Source organism: Gavia stellata, chromosome 8, assembly GCF_030936135.1.
Source record: "Gavia stellata isolate bGavSte3 chromosome 8, bGavSte3.hap2, whole genome shotgun sequence".
NCBI lineage: Eukaryota > Metazoa > Chordata > Aves > Gaviiformes > Gaviidae > Gavia > Gavia stellata.
In genome coordinates this window covers 21288655-21310109 of record NC_082601.1, presented here as the reverse complement: position 1 = coordinate 21310109, position 21455 = coordinate 21288655, and the positions used below count along the sequence as shown (strand labels likewise).

Below are 21455 nucleotides of genomic sequence, written 5' to 3'. Positions count from 1 at the left end.
GTTTATTATAATTAAGAAGAATGACCAAGTTGTTCTCTGGATAAGAAATAAATAAAATCTAAGAAAAACAAATTATTAAATCTATCTCATCTCTGAGTAATATTGTAAAAGTGTATTTCTAATCTAATAAAATGTACTATTAGTTTTAGGCCAGAGCTGCTCCAAAAAAATCTTTCATTAATTGGACTGGGCTTTGAGTCAGGCTGATACAAAGGAGCTGCAGCCAAAGATCTCATCTTAGACTCCCCAGCCCTGCCTCACTTAGATATGTATACAAGTGTCCGTACCTCATAGATGAGGATGGTGAGTGACTTGACCATGCTAAAAAAGAGTCACTGCCAAAGTCTGAGCAGAAAGGAATTTCTGACTGCTAGTCCTGTGCTTTAGCTACTTGATAATAGGCCTCTCCATTGTCTAGTGTAAATTCCCTGATGCTCTTTCATTTAATTCTGGTGAAGTGACTGATTAAGGAATCTATTATGTTTATATTAAATACATTTTTTAGTGCACAGAAAAAATACTTGATACAGAACTATACATATATACAGAATATATATATACTAAGAGGGGGGAGAATCTAAGACAAAGAGATTCCATAGATAATAAACTTTCTGTAGCTTTATTAACATACAGTAAAACATTATTGCATGTATTTGTTCATACTCTGAAACTCTCAGAAAGCTTTCATCCTGTCAATTGTCATGAAGAACTGTGAAACTTCCACAGAAACTTAAGCAGCTTAGGAAAACAAGGCATGTCAAATGACTTTTGGTAACATTAAAATTAAATGCAAAATGTTGCAGAATAAATAATTAAAATTCATTAAAATCAAGTGAAAACAAATATTCTCTATGTCTTAGATTTGAAAGAAAAGAAGGGAATGGTGCAATAAACAGGAAACAGCTTGTCTTGAGACATCATGAATTACACAGCAGGAAGGAAATAAGTGACCATCTGAGATAATTTTTTTTTAAATTAATTTAAAATTTTAAAATACAAAGACACTTGTATCAAGCAAACAATCTAATTGAGGATAATTTATTAATTAAAGACTGCCTTGGTAATTGTTTTTGCAGTTGTTAAAAATGCTTTGGGGCAAATGTTGCCTGCATATAACTGAAACAAAACTGACCTGCCACAAGAGTGGGAGGATTATGGGCAGTAGAACTGGTAAAGGAAAAGCGGATTTGTCTTGTCAGCCATGCAGTTAGCTCCCTGGTGAAACAGGGTGGCAGAGCATGAAACAACGCGGTAATGGGGAGATAATATGCCCAGTCAGCCCCCTGTAGAGGTTTTGTCCTTTGACACAATATTCCATGTGCAAATGAATGATGCAGCCTGCAAGAAAAGCCAAGCTTTCCTTTCAGACCTTACTTTCCAGGAGCATGTAGACACATATATTTCTGCCTCTACATGTGTTAGAATTGCAGCCATTTTGGCTTATCTCTTTTGTCTCAATCCAGCAGGGACTTGCAGAGCAGGCTTTACTCCCCCCAGGTCCCTGAGGGGCCTGATCCATTTAGCTGTGCTCAGAGCATGATAACACATATTGGAAAGATTGGACTACAAAAAAACCCATAGCAGCCATGGAAACATTCTCTAAAAAACCAAGGGTAGCAGTGGTAGTCAGACCAAACCTAGTGAGTGCATGATTTTTTGAAGGACTGTAGGTTGGCCAAATACATTTACAAAGAAATTTACAAAGGGTGCAGTAATTAGCTTACCACTTTGTCAGAATTCAGTGTCATGCTCCTTAGCAGCTAGAGCTTTTTTTTAGACAAAATTATCTTTCAGCATAAGCAAAACAGCACTTTTTCTCCAGCCAAGTTTACATAAATGGGTTAGCAAAACCATTTGGCTGATATTCTTCAAGTAACTCAGCCTGAGGCTGACAGCCAGCATAGAAAATTTCAGCCCAAATTATTAAAATTTGGTATAGCTGTAAGAGCAGAAAAAATACATCTCATAATGATAAACACCTGCCAGCCTTTATAACAGGCAGTACTACCAGTTAGCACACACATTATGTGTGTGCATGTATAAATCTGAGTATGCACATACAGAGATACATATGGATTGATATATGTATATATTCAGTGTTTGGTTTTCACAGTATTAATATAGGCTTATATAATCATAGTGCAGTTTTCACTTTCACTTTAATTATCCTGGGATAAAAACCACTGCTATTACATATGAGCACTTTCCACCTGCAAAACTAGTGAAAAATTGAGAATCATCTCAAACCAGGTTTTTGACGTGCCAAGACACGAAGATTTGTACAAATGCAGAACTGAAGAAAGCTTAATACAAGGTTTCTTTTTTCCACAATTAGTACTCATTTTATTTATTCATGAATGCTGTTAATAAAATATGTAGCAAGGGAGAAGAACATTCCATTAACTAGCTTCTACTGTAATTAAAAGATGAATTACCAACAACCACTGATTTATTTTTCTCATTTGTAAGAGGATATCTTTAGGTAACTGTGTCCCTGGTGAACGCTTGCTTTGAGCTGCCTGATGGCCAAGTTGTATCTTCTGGTAGGTGTGCAGCATGATATAGCCCCCTGAGTGTTATGCCCAAGAGTGCTACTAGTCATGTTCACACTGTACCTCCAGAGCTTCCCCAGGCTCTTGCCTCTGTCTTCTAGTTTTAGAGTATTGCGTATGTTATTCTCACACTATTGAGCCTATTGTGAAGAGGGCAGACAAGGTCTTTACATCAACTTAGACTGAATTTAATACCAAACTTAAAACCACTTCTGCCTCTAACAAATAGAATAGAAAGCAATGATCAATGAGCATTATCAGTTGTTATCTCTATGAATCCAGGGGATGAAGAAGGGAAGAAAAGTAAAAGATTTTTAGCTCTGTCCTCTAATAGATGGAGGAATAAAAGAAAAATACATGCAAAACCTTGATAGTGATGTTGAGAACTGTCTCCAGCAGAGTCATGGGTCCATACCAATTCAACATGCCTTCTTTGTTCAAAACTCTCCAACCTTACTTATGTCTTCTGCACAACTTTTCCTCAGTCCTGCTACATTACCTTAAAAAGATTTGTTCCCCTCTACTTCAGGTCCCCTAATGAGCACGTTCCCCTAATGGACACACTGATACTATTGAAGAAAAAAGTGACTATCCTTCCTCCAGCACTGTAACTATTCTTTGAAAAGCCAAGAACTTAGAACTTCAGTTCTAATGCTGTTTTGTTTTGGTTTGGTTTACATCTTTTACAGTCTTTGCTAAGCATTCGTGGTTCCCTGTTCTCACCAAGGCGCAACAGCAAAACAAGCATTTTCAGTTTTAGAGGTCGTGCAAAGGATATAGGATCTGAAAATGACTTTGCTGATGATGAGCACAGCACTCTTGAAGACAATGAGAGCAGAAGAGATTCTCTTTTTGTTCCAAATCGACACGGAGAACGGCGCAACAGTAATATTAGTCAGGCAAGTGTGTCATCTAGAATGGTACCAGCCCTTCCAGTAAATGGGAAGATGCACAGCACTGTGGATTGCAATGGAGTAGTTTCCTTGGTTGGAGGACCTTCAACTCTAACTTCACCTACTGGTCAACTTATACCAGAGGTAATTATAACTAAACCAGTAATTATTACAATTTGGTTCAGGCACAGAATTTTTTCTCACTGCTCACCTCTGCATGCCTTATCATTTCTTAGAGCTATGAGAAATAACTTGCAATAGTTTCTAAGTAACAGAACATAAGTGGAAAAAAGTCCTCAACATCCTATATCTGAGCCTCAGTAAAGTATTATATTCTCCTTGCCTTCAGCAAGAGATCTGCACATAGAAAGAAAAAAACATAAATAGAATTTGACAATTTGTGTATAGTTTCACCTCATCAGCAAAGGTAGATATTTGATACATAACTAAGGATATAACTTGGAAATATGTATAGTTAAACACCTGCGAAATTAGGCAGAATGCAGTTACTACTCCCGTGATATTGATAGAAATACCCTTTACTGAATTTATCTTGAAGAAATTTTTCTCATAACTTTAATGAGAAAAATACATACAATTCCTATGTACATTTGCAATTACATTACATTTCAGTCTCAGTTTCAGACTTCTGTAAGCTATGACATTCTTTCAAACTTTCAAAAAAGCAAGCTTTTTCATACATAGTACTGTCATATGGATTCAGTATAGTATTTTGGCAGCTATAATAGCACTGTATTTAACCTGAAAAATATTTTCATTATAAATAAGTACTGAGATTTTATTACTACTATTACACATTTCTTTTTATTTTTGTTTCTCTCCTATCTTCATATAGACCTTCATACCAGAAATTCAATCAGATTACCTCAGAGGTTATGTGTATATAGTTCTATTTCAGAAACACATTCACTTGAAAAAACATTTAGCCATTTAACTCAAGAATCTTCTCTAAAGAGAGAATACTAGTGAATGTTCGAAAATGGTTTTTCGTCTTCACACTAAGATAACCTTGAAACCCCTTATGAGTTCTGCAGGATTTTTTATTGTTTTCTGCATAGGGACAGAATAATCAGAACAAGAGTGAGTGGTTTCCATGAATCACAGAATCAGTGGTAGAGCAGGAACCAAGATTTAGGAACTTTTTAATAGAACTCCTGTGTTTAGATCCCTAGGCCACACTCCAGAAGAAAAGAAAAGCAACTGTAAGGCCACTTACATGCTACAGAGTAATGACACATTAGGCAGATTTAAATCAGAGCTGGGTATTATTGCTTTGAAAAGAAAATTAGAAGCCATACAAAACAGAGAGGACTTGCATATTCATTGCAAGAATATATCACAAATTCTGTGTGAGCATTGTGGTGGGTGAGAATTAGGTAGAAGAAATAATAAATAAGATGTGATTTTTTTTCTCATATAAAATTTTCCAACTACACTAATCAGGTTAGGAATGCAGTAGATAGTATTAGAGAGATAATTAATTCCTAGAATTATACTCATGTTTCTGTATCAAAATTACTTTCTTAGATAATAATTCACTTCTTTCTGTACTCACACTTTAATTATTTAACATGACTAGCTACTGGAAATTAAAGTGACAGGTTTCAACTTTGATAATTTTTTCTTGAAAGAATAAAAATAATCTCTAGCAAAAAGATACCTAGCAAAAATTTTGTTCACTCAATCATTTAAGTGAGAACCCCCTTTGGCCCCACATTGCCTTGGTATTGTGTCCTCCAGTTGATTATTTGTAGCACTGTACAAAATTCCCACTGAGTTCCTCAATAAAGAAGAAAGAAATTCCTACAGGAACAGAAACCTTCAGTGTGTAAGAACAGTCTAGTATGCTGCACAAAGATGATTTTGATTATCTCTACAATATTTATACAGTAAATATTGCTAATTGGCTGTTGAAAAGGATGGTTTAATTCCTCAGTATTTCATTTACAGGGCACCACTACAGAAACAGAAATAAGAAAAAGAAGATTGAGTTCTTATCAAATTTCCATGGAAATGCTGGAAGATTCTGCTGCAAGACAAAGAGCAATGAGTATAGCCAGCATACTTACAAATACAATGGAAGGTATTTGATGCATTTTATCTGACAGGCAGTTCAGTAAATTTCTGCTAACTACATGCACAGAGCAATTATTTACATAATTTCCTTTGTAAAAGTAAAACTGGACATGTGAAATCTCTGAATATCAGATACAAAAGACTTTTGAGCATTTCTATTATCATTTACACTTTCTAAATGCTTAGTAATTAATTTTTCTGACACCTTCCAAAATATTACTCTACTGAGTGGACTAATAGAGACAAAATAATCATAGCTAGGGGATTGCCAGAGCACCAAACAGACAACACAGGGATTTTCTTCCTATAAGACATCAACTGGGAAAATTAACTAAGATGCACAGGAATTTCTAAGATAAAGGCAGTGATGTGCTAGAGCAGTCATTTCCCTTAGGCTTAAAATCCAAGGATAGACAATAGGAAATTGTAATGAAAAAGATAGTTTTAAAGAAAACAACCAACTGTAATCAACCCACACCATACTGCATTTCTTAAACTTTCTTAGTTAAGTATATCAGAGATAAAAAACTATTATATTTACTATATGAAAAAGCATACATTGCTGGAATTGGTTTGTTTATTTAATGGAAACTGAGTACACTCACACTTCACACATTTGTCATTAAAATATTTTTATAAGCTTAAAGGATCTATCTACTAGATACTGGCATGGTGTGACAGCTGTTATAGTCAGACAAACCCTGCAGATGTCCTACAATACATATTCTAAAAGGACAAGAAGTTACCAAGAAAATTTACAGTGTTTTAAAGAGTATTTTAAGTCAGAATTGAAATATACTTTTTAAAGTGAGTTCTGAAGCCCTTTGCTCTCAGATAAACAAATAGATCCCAAAGTAATTGTAGTCAGAAAAAAATAAGAGTTATATCACCTATTTTCTTCTAAAAGTATTCACAAACCATTCTCACAAACGTGTCTTTCTGAGTATATCCTCCTACTTTAGTGCAAGCATGAACTGTTGGTACCTCTTGATTCTTGGTCTGCAATTCTTAGTTCTCCTTCCAGGTAGAGAGGATATCTCCTTAGAGGGTGCTGCTCTTCCTCCAGCTGAATAGTTTGTCCTTCCATTCTTCTGGCCAGAAAAAACATGTCCATGTAAACCATATTGTCTTGATAGTCACCTCCTGCCCATCTCTGGTTTCCATTATTTCAGAAGTTGCTAAGTGCAAGCAATGGAGTCTTCTGTGCCAACTCAGCATCCAGTGTGAGTGGCCACTTTTGTTCAAGGCCAGCCCCATCCTACTTCTCAGCATTCTGAGTTACATGTTCAGAAATTTGATTATTCCACCCAATCCATATATTCCTCCAGAAGCACTGTCTTTGTTATGGTTTATAAAGATTATAGAAGACTTTTGCTACTTACGATACCCTTTTCTGCCTGGAAGCTACAATCTGATGTAATGGGAGAGCTTGTTAGTATCAACGAATTTGAGAGCTGTGGCAACTGACCTTTTAAATTCCCATAATCTCACCCATATATGACAATATTAGAGGCAAAAATCAATCCACTGGTCCTCAAAGTGTAGAGTTTAGCACAAAATCCTTATCAGCAAATACTGTAAAACAGCATGTTTGCTATTTTAGCAAAATCACTGTAAGTGTCATGATGATGGAGATCTCCCTGTGCTTTAAGGGATGTCTGAAAACTGGCAAATTTCAGTTTTGGGTTGATGCCACTATGAGGAAATTTTATCAAAACTGTTGTGGAAATTTCTTACGTATTTTGTAGTGTAAGTATTTCCCACTTAAGCAAATATCAATCTTCCTTCTGGGCTTTCCTCAAACATCCCATCAGATTAGACATACATCCTTGCTATTATTAACTCAGTAGAAGTTACTATTCTTCTGTAACTTTGACAATATTGACAGTGAAATGAAAGAAAAATGGTTTGTAAAGATTCTAATTGAGAGCAGAGTTATTCTGTTAACACTAATGTTGTTGTTCTGTTTCTCAATTGATAGACACTGCAATTGTACGAGACATTTTCAAACGAAGTCAAATGATAATTTTTAAAATAAGAAAACTGGCATTCTGTATATTAAAAATTCAAATAAGCAATGATAGGTATGCACACCGAGTCATTTATCTGTTATGATATTGTAGTGGTTCAGTGCAGTAGCACTTCTAGTAGCTCAAATCAAAATATGTCTTGTTACACAATTAACACAAAAATTTTGTATTTTATGAAGCTTATACAAATTACATACATCAGCTCACTGACGATGGAGTTATGTTAACTTTTAATATCCAAAATTAAGACATGTGCTATAGCAAGTGTCATGGTTTAACCCTAGCTGGCAACTAAGCACCACACAGCTGCTCGCTCACTCCCCCCTGGTGGGATGGGGGACAGAATCAGAAAAGTAAAAAGTGAGAAAACTTGTGGGTTGAGAAAAAGACAGTTTAATAAGTAAAGCAAAAGCCATGCACGCAAGCAAAGCAAAACAAGGAATTAATTCACTACTTCCCATTGGCAGGCAGGTGTTCAGCCATCTCCAGGAAAGCATGCGTAACGGTTACTTGGTAAGACAAACACCATCACTCCAAACGTCTCCCCTTTCCTTCTTCCCCCTAGTTTATATGCTGAGCATGACGTCATATGGTATGGAATATCCCTTTGGTCAGTTGGGGTCAGCTGTCCCGGCTGTGTCCCCTCCCAACTTCTTGGGCACCCCCAGCCTACTTGCTGGTGGGGTGGGGTGAGAAGCAGAAAAGGCCCTGACTCTGTGTAAGCACTGCTCAGCAGTAACTAAACCATCCCTGTGTTATCAACACTGTTTTCAGCACAAATCCAAAACATAGCCCCATACTAGCTACTAGGAAGAAAATTACCTCTGTCCCAGCCAAAACCAGCACAGCAAGTCAACTAACCTAAACTAAATGTCTAGACTCTCCCTACTGCCATGGGAAAGACACAAACACATTTTTCTCTTTAGACAGATGTCTGAGATGATTCACTCTTTAGAGCTACCCTCACTGTCCACTGGTTGTAGAGGAGCTTAAATAAATTAGATGCTTAACTTTAAGACCTAAACATAGGTGAGGGAAATCCCATGTTAGTGCGAGCTGTTTATTTTAATGATTTAATCTTTTTACATACTTTAAACAAGAACTTCCAGAGGATATAATTGGAATATTCATTATTTGTTAATTTTTTTCTATTTTTTTTCAGAGCTTGAAGAATCCAGACAGAAATGCCCACCATGCTGGTACAGATTTGCAAATACTTTCTTGATCTGGGATTGCTGGAGTCCATGGTTAAAAGTAAAACACGTCGTCAATTTAGTTGTGATGGATCCATTTGTTGATCTTGCTATAACTATTTGCATTGTTTTAAACACCTTGTTTATGGCCATGGAACATTACCCAATGACAGAACAGTTTAGCAGTGTCCTTTCTGTGGGGAACCTGGTAAGTGGTTTGTCATGCACTACTTGGTATAAAAATACCCTTTTCTAAAAGAAGAAACGCATAAATGCATTGCATTGGTTTTATATTTATTACAGGTTGGGTTTTATAATCAGTTTAGAAACTGTATATATGATTTTCATAGATAAAGTGTTTTTTGCTGGAGCCTTTAACTTTCATGAATCTGTTTTGTAACTACTATAATGAAATAACTGAATATGTGTGGAAGTGCAGTCTTCACTGGATTGTCAGATTTCTTGAGGTCTACTTTGGGTTTTTTCTTTAAAATGTCAAGGTAGGTTATCTAATTTTTACCACGGTACTGATATTTCATCACAGAAAATATTTTTTTTTTGTAAGAAATTGATGGGATATTCAGATGTCAGAATTTCTCTTTGAATTTTTTTCAGTTACACTACATTGAAAGTGCATTTCCCAGAAAGGCATATTTCTTGTTAGCAATAAGTCCTCGACACTTTAGGTAACTAAAAAATAGTTAATAAACTAGAAGATTATTATTTATTCTCTTAACAAAAAGCACCTTGTATCTGTAAGTTTGTTAGTGATGCCTTTCCCGATTTTAACCTGATCCAGAGATTTAGGGTTACATGTAATTCCTTTTCTGAGCAGATACCTAAATGTGGCATAACACTTAAATGTTCTTGTCTGTTTCTCTCCATTTGCTTCTAATGCTCAGGAAGCAGAGGACTGAACCTTGCAAGTGTTTGTCTCAGAAGAAGATTCATACATTTTTAATTTTTTGCCAGCTCACATAACTACCAATAGTTTGCACAGGAGAGGTCTGGATTGACTCACACAGCATGCAGTTCTGAAAATCAACATCAACCAAGTCTTATGAACTAATCACTCAAAAAGATTAATTTTGAAAAGTCTGCTAATATTTAAAAGAAGCAGTAATAGATTTTTCAGTCAGAGTATGTTTTAAAGTCTAAACATTTTCCTTATACGTACTGCTAATCCTTCTATGACTTTTTTAAAAAATAGAACTACTATTGAACTTACTACCTACGTGTTCTTGTGTGCATTACAGTTTCCTTTCTGCTGGACAATGGTCTAACTGCTGGCATATTCTTATATTCATCACAGATTACAGAATATTGTATTTTAAAATGTTGGTCTGTCATATTTTTATAATTATTTCTTTCCAACTATTTATACTTACAAGGTCTTCTGCCTTTTCCCATCTCATATTTTTATTTTTTTTACTCTAAGCTAGCAACAGTCATATTTTTTACTACCTTTTGAACAATCCAGTATCCTTAATTAGGACTATATATATATATATGCAGTGAATACTATTCCTGCTGGTTTCAATTAAAATCTCTGTTCCATTAAACTTGCTGTAGGAAGACTGAGAACAAGCTGGGTAAATAACTATCACGAGGCAATGGCAGAGTACATTGGTGTACTTTAGTAGACTTTTGGATCATCTAGGATATCCTTTGAGTGTTGTGCAGAATACTCACACGTTTTTAGTCGTTTTGCATTATGCTCCAAACTTCTTATGCTGCACAAACCACTGATCACTACTTACTGCAAGAAAGTGTTGGATTAAATTCTGGACTTTAAAATGCTAAGGAGTGTTGATAATTTTACGTTTGGCACTTCCAGATATTTCAAAGAACATTATCACCATGAAGTTCTTTTTCCCAAAAGGAAATAGCTATCACACAGCATAGTAGCTGTGCGTGAAACCTCTATAGCCTTACAAAAAGCCCAGTGCAAGAAACTCCAACCTCCCCTGTCTATTCCACACATACTCTTCAACTCTGACCTAAAAGACAAACTTTGGAGACTCTGTCCTTAGAGAGTCTAATCTTAGAGAGTTTCTTCTAACACTTCTGCTTAGACTGTGAGCAAGGAAGAAAATTGCTGCCAAGTCTTCTTTTGCTTTCCTGGGACTATCCTCTAGAAACATGACTGAAAACACTAGATCATATCACATCATCTGCTGGATGGATAGTCCAGCACATATCAGCCAAATATAAACCAGAGCTAAGCTGCTAACTGGTGAATAGCTTTTCACAGGTTTATCAGTCCTCTGCCCTCCTGTATGTGTCCTGATTTAGTAATTTGTTTTTAATTATCAGTTTGCAGTGTTTAGAAATACTTAGATGTCAACTGGAGATAGCAGTCAGCTGTTTTTTATAGTAACAAGTACAAGTAACAGGTATAAGAACTCAAGCTGGGTTACTCAGGTATATATATTTCTCATAACAACTCAACTAATTAATTACATTCTATTTTAGGTATTCACTGGGATATTCACAGCAGAAATGGTACTAAAGATAATTGCCATGGACCCTTATTATTATTTCCAAGAAGGCTGGAATATTTTTGATGGTATTATTGTTAGCCTTAGTTTAATGGAGCTTGGTCTTGCAAATGTTGAAGGATTATCTGTTCTTCGATCATTCAGACTGGTAAATACCCTGATAATTAAATATTTGCATGGAATTGTCTCACTCAAAACAAGATGTGCTGATGTCTGTAATAATTACCAGTATTGTAAAGATATATTATATACTTAAATGGCTCACACTATTTTTCATATATGCCTAATTTACAAGCCATAGTTGGTAAGTACAAGTTTAAGGTGTTTGTCAATTGATACCGTTTGATATCTTTTGGTATCAGATTATGCTATTGATATCCTATCCTACTGATATATTTTGCCAGCATAAGACTAACTGCTACCTTTTGAGAATTTTGTAAATTTTCATTATACTGATTTCATTAAGATTCATCAAAGCTGAGTATCTGTGAAAACATACATATTGCCACCAGCGTAAAGAATCGTAACATTTTTAGTCTTTATATTGTGAACATTACTTTGTGTTACTCATAAAGCCCCTAAGTAGATCCTCTCATCACATTTATTTTAATGGGCACCAAGAATAAACATTTAGTAAATCCATTACATATAACAAAGAGTCATAACAATCTGACTTTAGGATAACACTTAAATTGAAATATTATTGACCTTCTGCTAGAAATGTCTTTTTTATAGCAATTAGTATTGTATGCCAACTAATTTACAGGTATGTTTACTGGAGGCAGAAGATTAATGATTTAAAAGTCTGAATTACTAATACTTACCACATTACTTGAAAACCTAGGTTATTTCCTAATATAGAGAGCAGGAATTAGTGACTTAATTTATTAGCACCAATTGCAATGGTACCCAACTTCACATACCATAGTTTGGTTACTGTTCATTATTTTTAAGTTAGTGTTTAGGATTTGAATGGATATCACACTATCAGCATCGAATTGTTGCTTCAAAAATTGTCCTCTAACTAAGCCTGGAAAACCTAATGTGGTGCTGAGGAAAATGTGGAATCAGGCCAGCAAAGAGGGTGTAGTGAAGGTGATAAAAAGAGTCCAAACTTCTAAAATGTCTTTAAGAATTGTCCAGAAATCATCTGTAAGTGGATATTTAAAAACATTAAAATCAAATGTGGTACAAACACATATTATGGTGTTTTTTTTTTCTTTCTATGTGCATCACTAAGATGAAATCCTGAACACTGCAGTTTAGGCAAATACTCCATGCTCCCTGCTTTCCATTAAAACAATAATATGTTCCTACTGAAGAACAAATTAATCTACAGAAACTGATATGCTCTGCTAAACTAGCTTCTATTTCATAACTATCACTAATGATTCCTTTGCGTTTTTGTTTTTCAGCTTCGAGTTTTTAAGTTAGCAAAATCTTGGCCAACTCTAAATATGCTGATTAAGATTATTGGCAACTCAGTGGGGGCTTTGGGTAATCTGACCCTGGTGCTGGCCATCATTGTGTTCATTTTTGCTGTGGTTGGGATGCAGCTGTTTGGGAAAAGCTACAAGGAATGTGTCTGCAAGATCTCCAGTGACTGTGTGCTTCCACGCTGGCACATGCATGACTTTTTCCACTCTTTCTTGATTGTATTTCGAGTACTGTGTGGAGAATGGATAGAAACGATGTGGGACTGCATGGAGGTTGCAGGCCAAACCATGTGCCTTATTGTTTTCATGCTGGTCATGGTGATTGGAAACCTAGTGGTATGTGATGAACATTTTTGAACATTAACTCTGATGCAAAATGTACATAACTTACAGCTATGCAATAAGAATGTTTGTCATACTCCTGTTTAGAATTAAAAAATAAATCTGAATGTGCTAGATTTTGGGTAAAAACATATGAAGATTACCTCTCCCCCTTTTCACTCATTTCCATACACTGAATTACACTTACTATGGGTCCAGGAATTTAGGAATACACCAAAATGTCAAATCATTGGGAGTGCTGCAGCTAATTTAGAGGTGCTGTTTAAATCCAAATGTCTTCCTAACTGTTCTTGAAATAATAAAGCTTATGCTGCACCAGCTCCTGGGCAGCTGCTTCTATGGAGAAAAAAAATCTAATGGACTTTCTTACACCCATTACAGCTAATTGAATCATTAATACTTCTGACTTAATAAAAACAAAGTATAATGTAGCTGTTCTTATATAGAATATCTTGAATTTAAGTACTGAACTTTTTGGTCTGTTTAGGTGTATAAACCAAAAATTAAATACAGAGTGATTGGACATCCATCCTAAAAATGTGTTTGAAAGCTTCTAACTCAAAATTATAGAAGAAATCTTTATAAAAAAATTTTAAGTCAAACTGTCAAGTTAAAATGCTGAAGGTTCAATTGATAAATATTGAATTGGTGAGAACTTAGAAATCAGAATTATAATTGGAAAGCACCATTTATACTTTTACTTTAAGTTTCTCTTACTATTAAAATTTGCAGTTCATTCTGATATGCCTAAAACTGTATTTCATTACCTGTAAAAATTCTCTTCCTTTAGTGACATATTTTAACATGATTTAAATTTTTATAAAATAGAATTCAAAATATTCATATCCTGGTCATTTATATGACCTTGCAATCTTGACATTATATCAGCAGAAGTGTGCAGAGCCCAAGAAAGTTATTTATGATCAGTAACCTGCTCTACTATTTTTTTAGCATTAGCTTCAGCATAAAAATACTGTTTCAGATTCATATTGCCTTCTTTCTTCCAAGTGTCTTTTTACCTTCACGGCTCTTTTCTGGAATTGTGAAAGTCTGCAGAATTAAATTTCATAGAGTACAAATGAGAGACCTAACACATTTAACAATGGGGAAGTTTATTTAGGTCATTTTGCCATATCATGACAACTTTTGATGCCTGGTGGTATATCAGACTGAAAGTATGAAATGATTAATTGCTTATAAGCTTTAGTGAAATAGCTGCAGTTTATAGGAGATTATGTTAAAACAAGAGTAATGATGTTTGAATTCTGAGGCAATAAACCACAGTTCTCAGGCAATACTGGTGTTACGTTTGTTACCTGCTGATTAAAGAAATCCATTCTATTTTTAAATTCCTATAAAATTTTCATTTTTTGCCACATGAAAAAGGAAAAAAATCCAGTTACAAATAATATAGTATTATTATAAATAATAGAGATTAAAGTGTAAAATTCATTTTAAAATATTCCCTTTATCCTTTTATGACAAGCTTTATAGAATTTAAGAGACAAGCCCAGAATTAACAGAAAATCAGTCTCATGGTATAATCCTACAAATAATAGTTAGAAAGTATAAGTAGGTTATTATAGCATTAACTGACATAAGTTTCTAAAATATCTGTGTCATAGAAACCCATTAATTTTATGAATCATGTTTATTTAATTCTACTTAAATTCCAAGTGATTTTAATAGTTTTAGACAGAAGCCTTTCAAACCTCTGATGAATGTGTATAGCTAGAATTTTTGAAACTTTTTTTTATTTTAGAGTCTAAGCAACCATGCTGCTTTAAACAAAGATCAAAAGTTTAAAATATTTAGGTATTAGCTTATCTTTTTTTATCTTCTGGGTGAATACTGATCAAAACAAGTAAGGAGATCTTTTGTAATTTAAGGTGCTATATGGTTGTCTAAAATTAGTGAATGTTATTTTTCAAAACAATGTGTGCTATTTGACAGTATCCTGTAAAAATACCCACTTCTTACATGTATGTATTTACTATACAGCTGTATTCTCTCCTCTTTTAGGTATTGAACCTATTTCTGGCCTTGCTACTGAGCTCATTTAGTTCAGACAACCTTGCTGCTACTGATGATGATAATGAAATGAACAATCTCCAGATTGCTGTGGCAAGGATTCAGAAGGGAATAGATTATGTTAAAAAAAAGATACAGGAGTTCATCCAAAAAGCTTTCGTTAGAAAGCAGAAAGCTTTAGAGGAAATCAAAGCACTTGAAGAGCTAAACAACAAGAAAGACAGCTGCATTTCCAATCATACTGCTGTTGAAATAAGCAAAGATCTGAATTATCTTAAAGACGGGAATGGGACCACCAGCGGTGTAGGCACAGGCAGCAGTGTGGAAAAATATGTAATTGATGAAAACGATTACATGTCATTCATAAACAACCCAGGCCTCACTGTGACAGTGCCAATTGCAGTTGGAGAATCAGATTTTGAAAATTTAAATACAGAAGAATTCAGCAGCGAATCTGATATGGAAGAAAGCAAACAGGTAGGATTTTCTGTATCTTAACAATTAAATTGTAGTCATGCATTTACATATTTCTTAATTACATATTTAGAATTTTTTAAAAACTGTCTTATCCCATGTAAATATATTTCATATTTTATTATTTTATGTAATTATAATTCAAGAAAAAAATTACCCTATGTGATGTTATACTAGGAGGTCCTTAGAGTTTACATTGTTAATACTCTGTTTATTAGCATTTGGAAGATGTATCATTTTAAATATGATTATTTCTTTCGCAATTTTATGAGGTTTTAGGACTAGCACAAATTTCATAAAGCATTCTTTCTGTAGTACCTATAATGCAATCAGGATTTATGGATTAAGGGTATTGTAGAAGGCTAAGGAACAATCAAGAGTATACAGCTTTGCATACCCAATCAAATATAAGTGGAGAAAAAATATTTTTTTCTTTATTTAGGGTAGTTCTAAAAATGAACCCTGAGACATCATAAATCAGTGATGTATTCTGGATTATCTAAAAATTTTTGTGAGTAATATCCATACAGATTTTGGGTTCGGAGACTATGGCTGGCTGAACTGAAGTAGTCCAGACACCAATCAATGTCGTGGTGAAGCAGTATCTCAAGTTATCCTGGAGAGCAGAATAATCTTGTAATATAGAAGCATGTGGAAACAGTTTACTTGAAAGCCTTATCCTGTTGTTATTGTGCAAAGAGACAGAAGTTGGTCTAAAAACCAGAAGTCATGTGCCTCAAAATATAAGTGGCTCAAATACCAGAAGTGATTATGAACAGGTGATAATGGTATGCAAGGAAAATGGTGTATGTTGGAGTAATGATAAATGACAAGCTAATAAATGCATTAGCAGAATATAATTATATTCAATGCCATTAGAAATGTAGGAACTGCGAGTTTTAAGGGATCAGGCATCATGGATGTATATGTTTTCAACTAGATTAGAAGCTATGATGTTGGGTGATAACTCATTAATACAAAAGGGTTTGTTTAAATAAAGCAAGCTCTTCTTCAAGGAAGCCCTGCATTCATGACTGTATCATAGCTGTATAGCTGCCATATTTGCGAATAATGCTGTATTCCTCAGCAATACCAAACTATACCACATAACATTAATGGATAGCCATGAACCAGTTAATCATAGCATGTTCTTTCTGCTAAAGAACACAAAGGAACATAAAGAGTGTCTGTTTATTTGCAACTGCAAAGAAGGTTACTCTGCATAACGATTGTAAGATTAAGAGCAAGTTATCATCTGACTGAGTTGCTCAGTTATGAGACAAACATTTTCAATGCAGACGTATAAGACAGCATAGCAGTAGTGCTTATTCACGACAATTTAAGAATATAAGAGATACAGGAAGTGTAAAGTAATATAATTTATGAGGTTGACTAGCATCAAAAAAAAAGCTTTCAGAGTGACTCTGGGTCAGAGAGTTAAGTATTTTTCACATAAGCTGATCTACTAAAAGTTAACTGTTTTTTCTGATGAACCTTTAGCAAAGTCTTCTACGTATTTTAATATATTCTGATGTTCTTTAAAATGCCATTTCACTATACATTTTCTGCTTTCCTTGTGGTTAGTTTTGACAAATACAGTGATGAGTGCCTTCCTAGTGACTCCATCTTATGAAATGACATGCCTAAAAGTTTCCTGAATACATTACTTTTAAATAAGTTTGTAACACACATTAGGAAGTTGGGAGGCTTATAAGCTGTGCAGATGCTAAATGTGTGGTTACAAGACATGTTAGCCTCAGCCTCAGAGCTGGCTTGGGAAGTTCCCATCCACACCTGGCCCCTGATCCCCTGGCAGTCTTTACCACTTTCTCTGCTACAGTGCTTGTGGGTCTGTACTATAAGGCATGTCACTGGAGTGATGCAAGTTAAATAACATCATCCCATAGGTATTATTTGTTTATTTCTTCTTTAAGATAGATTGAATCGTTCAGTTTACGGTGTACTGCCATATATTCTATCAGAACAGCTGAGGACAAAACCAAATGCAATGCAAAAACAGAAACTCCTCTGCTTTCCAAGTGACTATACGATGTATGTACACCCCAAGAAAATGGAGTAAAAGCCTTTGTTGTGCTGAGAAGTTCTGAATTATACCAATTCCAAGGTGACTTTCACAAGTCAATTGCTCTGTTCATTCCCATCTTTGCTTGGTTCATCATGCTTTTTTCTTCTAAGGTCATCCTGAAGTTTCAGGACCGCAATAAATCAAAAGGGATTTTGCCTTTTTTTATGGACTTTAGATATATTCATATGTCTTCAGGAAGAGAAACCAAATCCCAAAGTCTGTATAAGCAATTTGAATGGGAAAATTTCAGGTGACTGTGGGAAATCCGCCAGTAAATGATATATGTTGTTTATATTGAGAACTTGTGGAGAAATTATCAATGGGGATAGGATAAGTTTAGGACTTCTGCGGAGCCTTAAGATTTCCATAGAATGTAATAATCACTGCCATAGCGAATCTGGAGCAATAGTGCTTCCCTTAAGTTCTGCTCACACACAACTGTTTAGCATTTAACTGTTTGACATATATTGGTACAGTGCAAGTGTGCATATTGTGAACGGTATCTAATAAGACAGGAATTTCTTACCAGTGCCCCGAAAATTGTGAATTCTATATTAATTGCAATTGCTGTTCTGGATTCCTTATTCCATTCCTTCTGGGTGATTTTTTTGGGAAAGGATAAAGTGCTTTTTTTATTGTATGTATAAAAATCGACCTGCTTTGGTAATACATGAACAGATGTTCTGACGTGTGACAGGAATTTGTGAAGATTCCCAATCTTCTCTACCAAGTCAATAGTACTGTTGAATCTTTTGCTGCCTTCTGATTGTCTTTTGAGAAAGATAAAGAGTATATTGGCGCAGTGTTTAAGTTACCTCTCTAGAACATTACACCATCATTTGCTTTATTTTGCCTCTCAAGGGATACCACTGAGACAACATTCCTGCTAGGAGAAGGCCTGGTCTGCAAAAGGAGGGGTAAGAGATGGGGCAGAACTTTCCCTGCCTTAACTGTGGCAGTACTTAGCACTTGAAATACCCTTAGGAGGTATCCCCTTTTATAACTTTAATTTATTTAACAACAGAGCTGTGGGAAGCTAGATCTGCACAGGAACTGTAAAAGGAACCATTTTTTTCTGGTGTCTTGCTGACTGTCACTGATGTTAAGAGCAGAAGGACTATTTAAAGTCTGTCAGCAATAACAGGTCATGCTAGAAATGGGGCTGTGTGCCCCTGAGGTATATGACAAAAGCAGGTAATTACTATAGAAACTGTATCTCCGTGTGAGTGAGGAACAAATTGTAATTTTTCCTATTTTTACTACCAGATATATATGGTACAAAATAGCTCTAGCCACCACCTCCTTCTTTTGGAAGGCTGGTTCCTTTTATTTTTTTTCCCTTTCACAAAAACACTTTCTAATTAATTTGCTAGTTAATAACTTCCCAAATCTGCCAGAATCTATTCTGGAACCTGGTTGCATGTTCCAGACCTAAGCAAGATCTTCCTAATACACATCACTAGAAATTTGGGGGTGTCTCCGTTTGGATGAAACAGAACAAAACCATTTATTAGATTTAAAAGTTACCCACTGCTTTAGAGTAATAGTTGGCTGAAAGTACCTGAAAGAAGCAAACATTTCATTGATACTTTGAAGAAGGTTTTTTTTAATATCTACTATCAGAAAATAGAGGTGCAATACCCAATGACATAACCATCAGAAATAACAGATCTCTGCTCTGATAATAAGATACTTGAGATAATTGACTTTGAAGATAATAAGAAAATTAGAAGTAACGAAAGGGGATAATTTGGTGGTTTTTAAAGTTAGCATTGTGGACGCTGTTTCTATTACAAAATATGCCTGCTAATCAGTGAAATGAATGGGCTATGTTAATCTTACTAAACATAAGACTCCTAACTATTATGTTTCTGTACCACTTAACAACTGTTCGTTATATCTGAATCACAACTTTATGAATAAAGTTTTGGATTTCAACATTGAAAAGTAATTTAAAAGGTATCCATCAGTTATGTAAAGCTTATTTCCCAACTAAAGAAATACATATACCTACAGGCCCCTATCATTCAGAATCCCCAAAGCCTTTCTATCTACACTATATGTACAGTAAGTACAAATTCAGATTGGATAAGTAAGGCTGCTTAATTAACTTCTGAAATCACAATAGATGGTTTTAATAACATTCAAAATATCCTTCATCATCTAATCCACTGAATTTTCAAAACGAGGAATAAGTTCAGTTTTCTGATTGGATTCACTAGTGCCTTTGTGACTAGGTGAAGTAAAAAGACAGGAACACAGTTCTTGCATTCCTAAAAGTTAAGCATTGCCATTGGGCTTCAATAAATTTCTTAGCCAAAACATACCCAGTAATGATTTGATCAATTTGTTGGATGATTTTTATCACATTTCTTTTAAAATATCTAACAATCTAAATTCCCCTTTTCTAAAACTGACCAAATCTGGGATGGTATCCTCAAGAGTCACAGATTCTTTAAGTTATGGATTAGCTGTGGGTAACTAATGAATGAAACCATATGTCTGGATACACTGATGGACCACTGTCCGGACACTGATCCAGTCCTCTTTTTAAACAATAAGAGAGCGATTATAGAGTCAGGAGTATATAGCATACTAGATCTGAACTAGAAACTTATACAATATGATACCAATATGATACTTCATCCCATTTAATTTGAACAGAAATTAAGGAGGTTTATTTTCATTGAGATCTATAAGTTCTACCACCATTATTAGAGGATGAAGGAGGAATGGGAAGACATAAATCTTCAAAGTATTTTTCTTACTGTATGTTGCTTTTTTGCAAATAAAAGAGATAATCACACAGTCAATTAAATGAAGACTAGAACATTAAACCACAAAAACCCTTAAAATTTTCATTAATATGTATTAAGCACTATATAAATACTGGAAGACTTTCCAAATCTGCTAACCATGTCTTTATTAATTTAACTAATTCTATTTTTATTTATGAATCACGATTTTAGAGTGCAGATTATTAGGTCTAGCTGCTGCATTTCTTATTTCTTTAAAACAAACTAACAAGTTCTGTAGAAAAGTTTGTTGAACATTTCAGGTGGTATGTATTTCCCTTTTTGCCAACTGATCATAAAATATTTAATAATTATGTTTTAATTGTGTTAAAGCCGTGTTTGAACTAGAGATTCCAAAAAGAGGAAAACTAGAGATCCTGTGTCTTGAACTTCACTACCTACCATTCTTACTTCTCACAGGGGTAAAACCAAGCTGGAGCAATCAAGAATGCAGCTCTGGTGCTTTTTAACCAGGTAGAGCAACGTGTCACCATTTTCACACAGGTTACCTAAGCAAGTTATACATATATATGTATATATATATATAATCACTTTTTAATGGATTTTGACTGGCCTGCATGCTATTCAGCTATGTACCTTCCCTATCCATTGCAAGACAGTAGAAACATGCACAACTGCTCTCTGCTGAGTCATGAGACTCACATCACAGCATGGTCAGGTGGGATTGGCAACTCCGACATACATTTTTTAACTCTGCTCATGATTTTTCTGGATATTTTAGTACAGTCTTTAGCAATAACTGCATGCTCTACAGGTTTTGAAGTATGGATCATAAAAGTACCGGAATGTTATGCGTTAAAGAGGCCAAAGAAAAAGGGAGCATGCATAGTTTTTAAAAAATAAAAACAACCCTTTTTGATTCAGCCCTTATAAATGTAAATCTTATCTTTAATGAAATGTGTTAAGTGATCTATGTAATGAATACTGCCACAACTTCAGCTCCTTAATGAATATCATTTAAACTATTGCAGTAGCTACTTGCATAAAAATTACAGTTATACTTT

The 21455-nt window shown here is 34.7% G+C and overlaps 1 protein-coding gene across 18 annotated transcripts in view; it reads left to right on the top strand.

Annotated features, from left to right (window-relative positions):
• Positions 1–21455, top strand: part of LOC104250494 (sodium channel protein type 2 subunit alpha) — a 60066-nt gene that overhangs the window by 14607 nt on the left and 24004 nt on the right. For 11 of the 18 annotated variants that reach the window (XM_059820745.1, XM_059820752.1, XM_059820741.1 and 8 more), the window contains 6 exons: positions 3242–3589; positions 5417–5549; positions 8735–8973; positions 11241–11414; positions 12682–13038; positions 15067–15552. In XM_059820745.1, coding sequence (XP_059676728.1) covers positions 3242–3589; positions 5417–5549; positions 8735–8973; positions 11241–11414; positions 12682–13038; positions 15067–15552 — 1737 coding nt within the window. Of the gene's footprint in view, positions 1–3241; positions 3608–5416; positions 5550–8734; positions 8974–11240; positions 11415–12681; positions 13039–15066; positions 15553–21455 lie in introns of all 18 variants that reach the window. The other 7 variants (XM_059820750.1, XM_059820748.1, XM_059820754.1 and 4 more) reach the window with 4 other exon arrangements.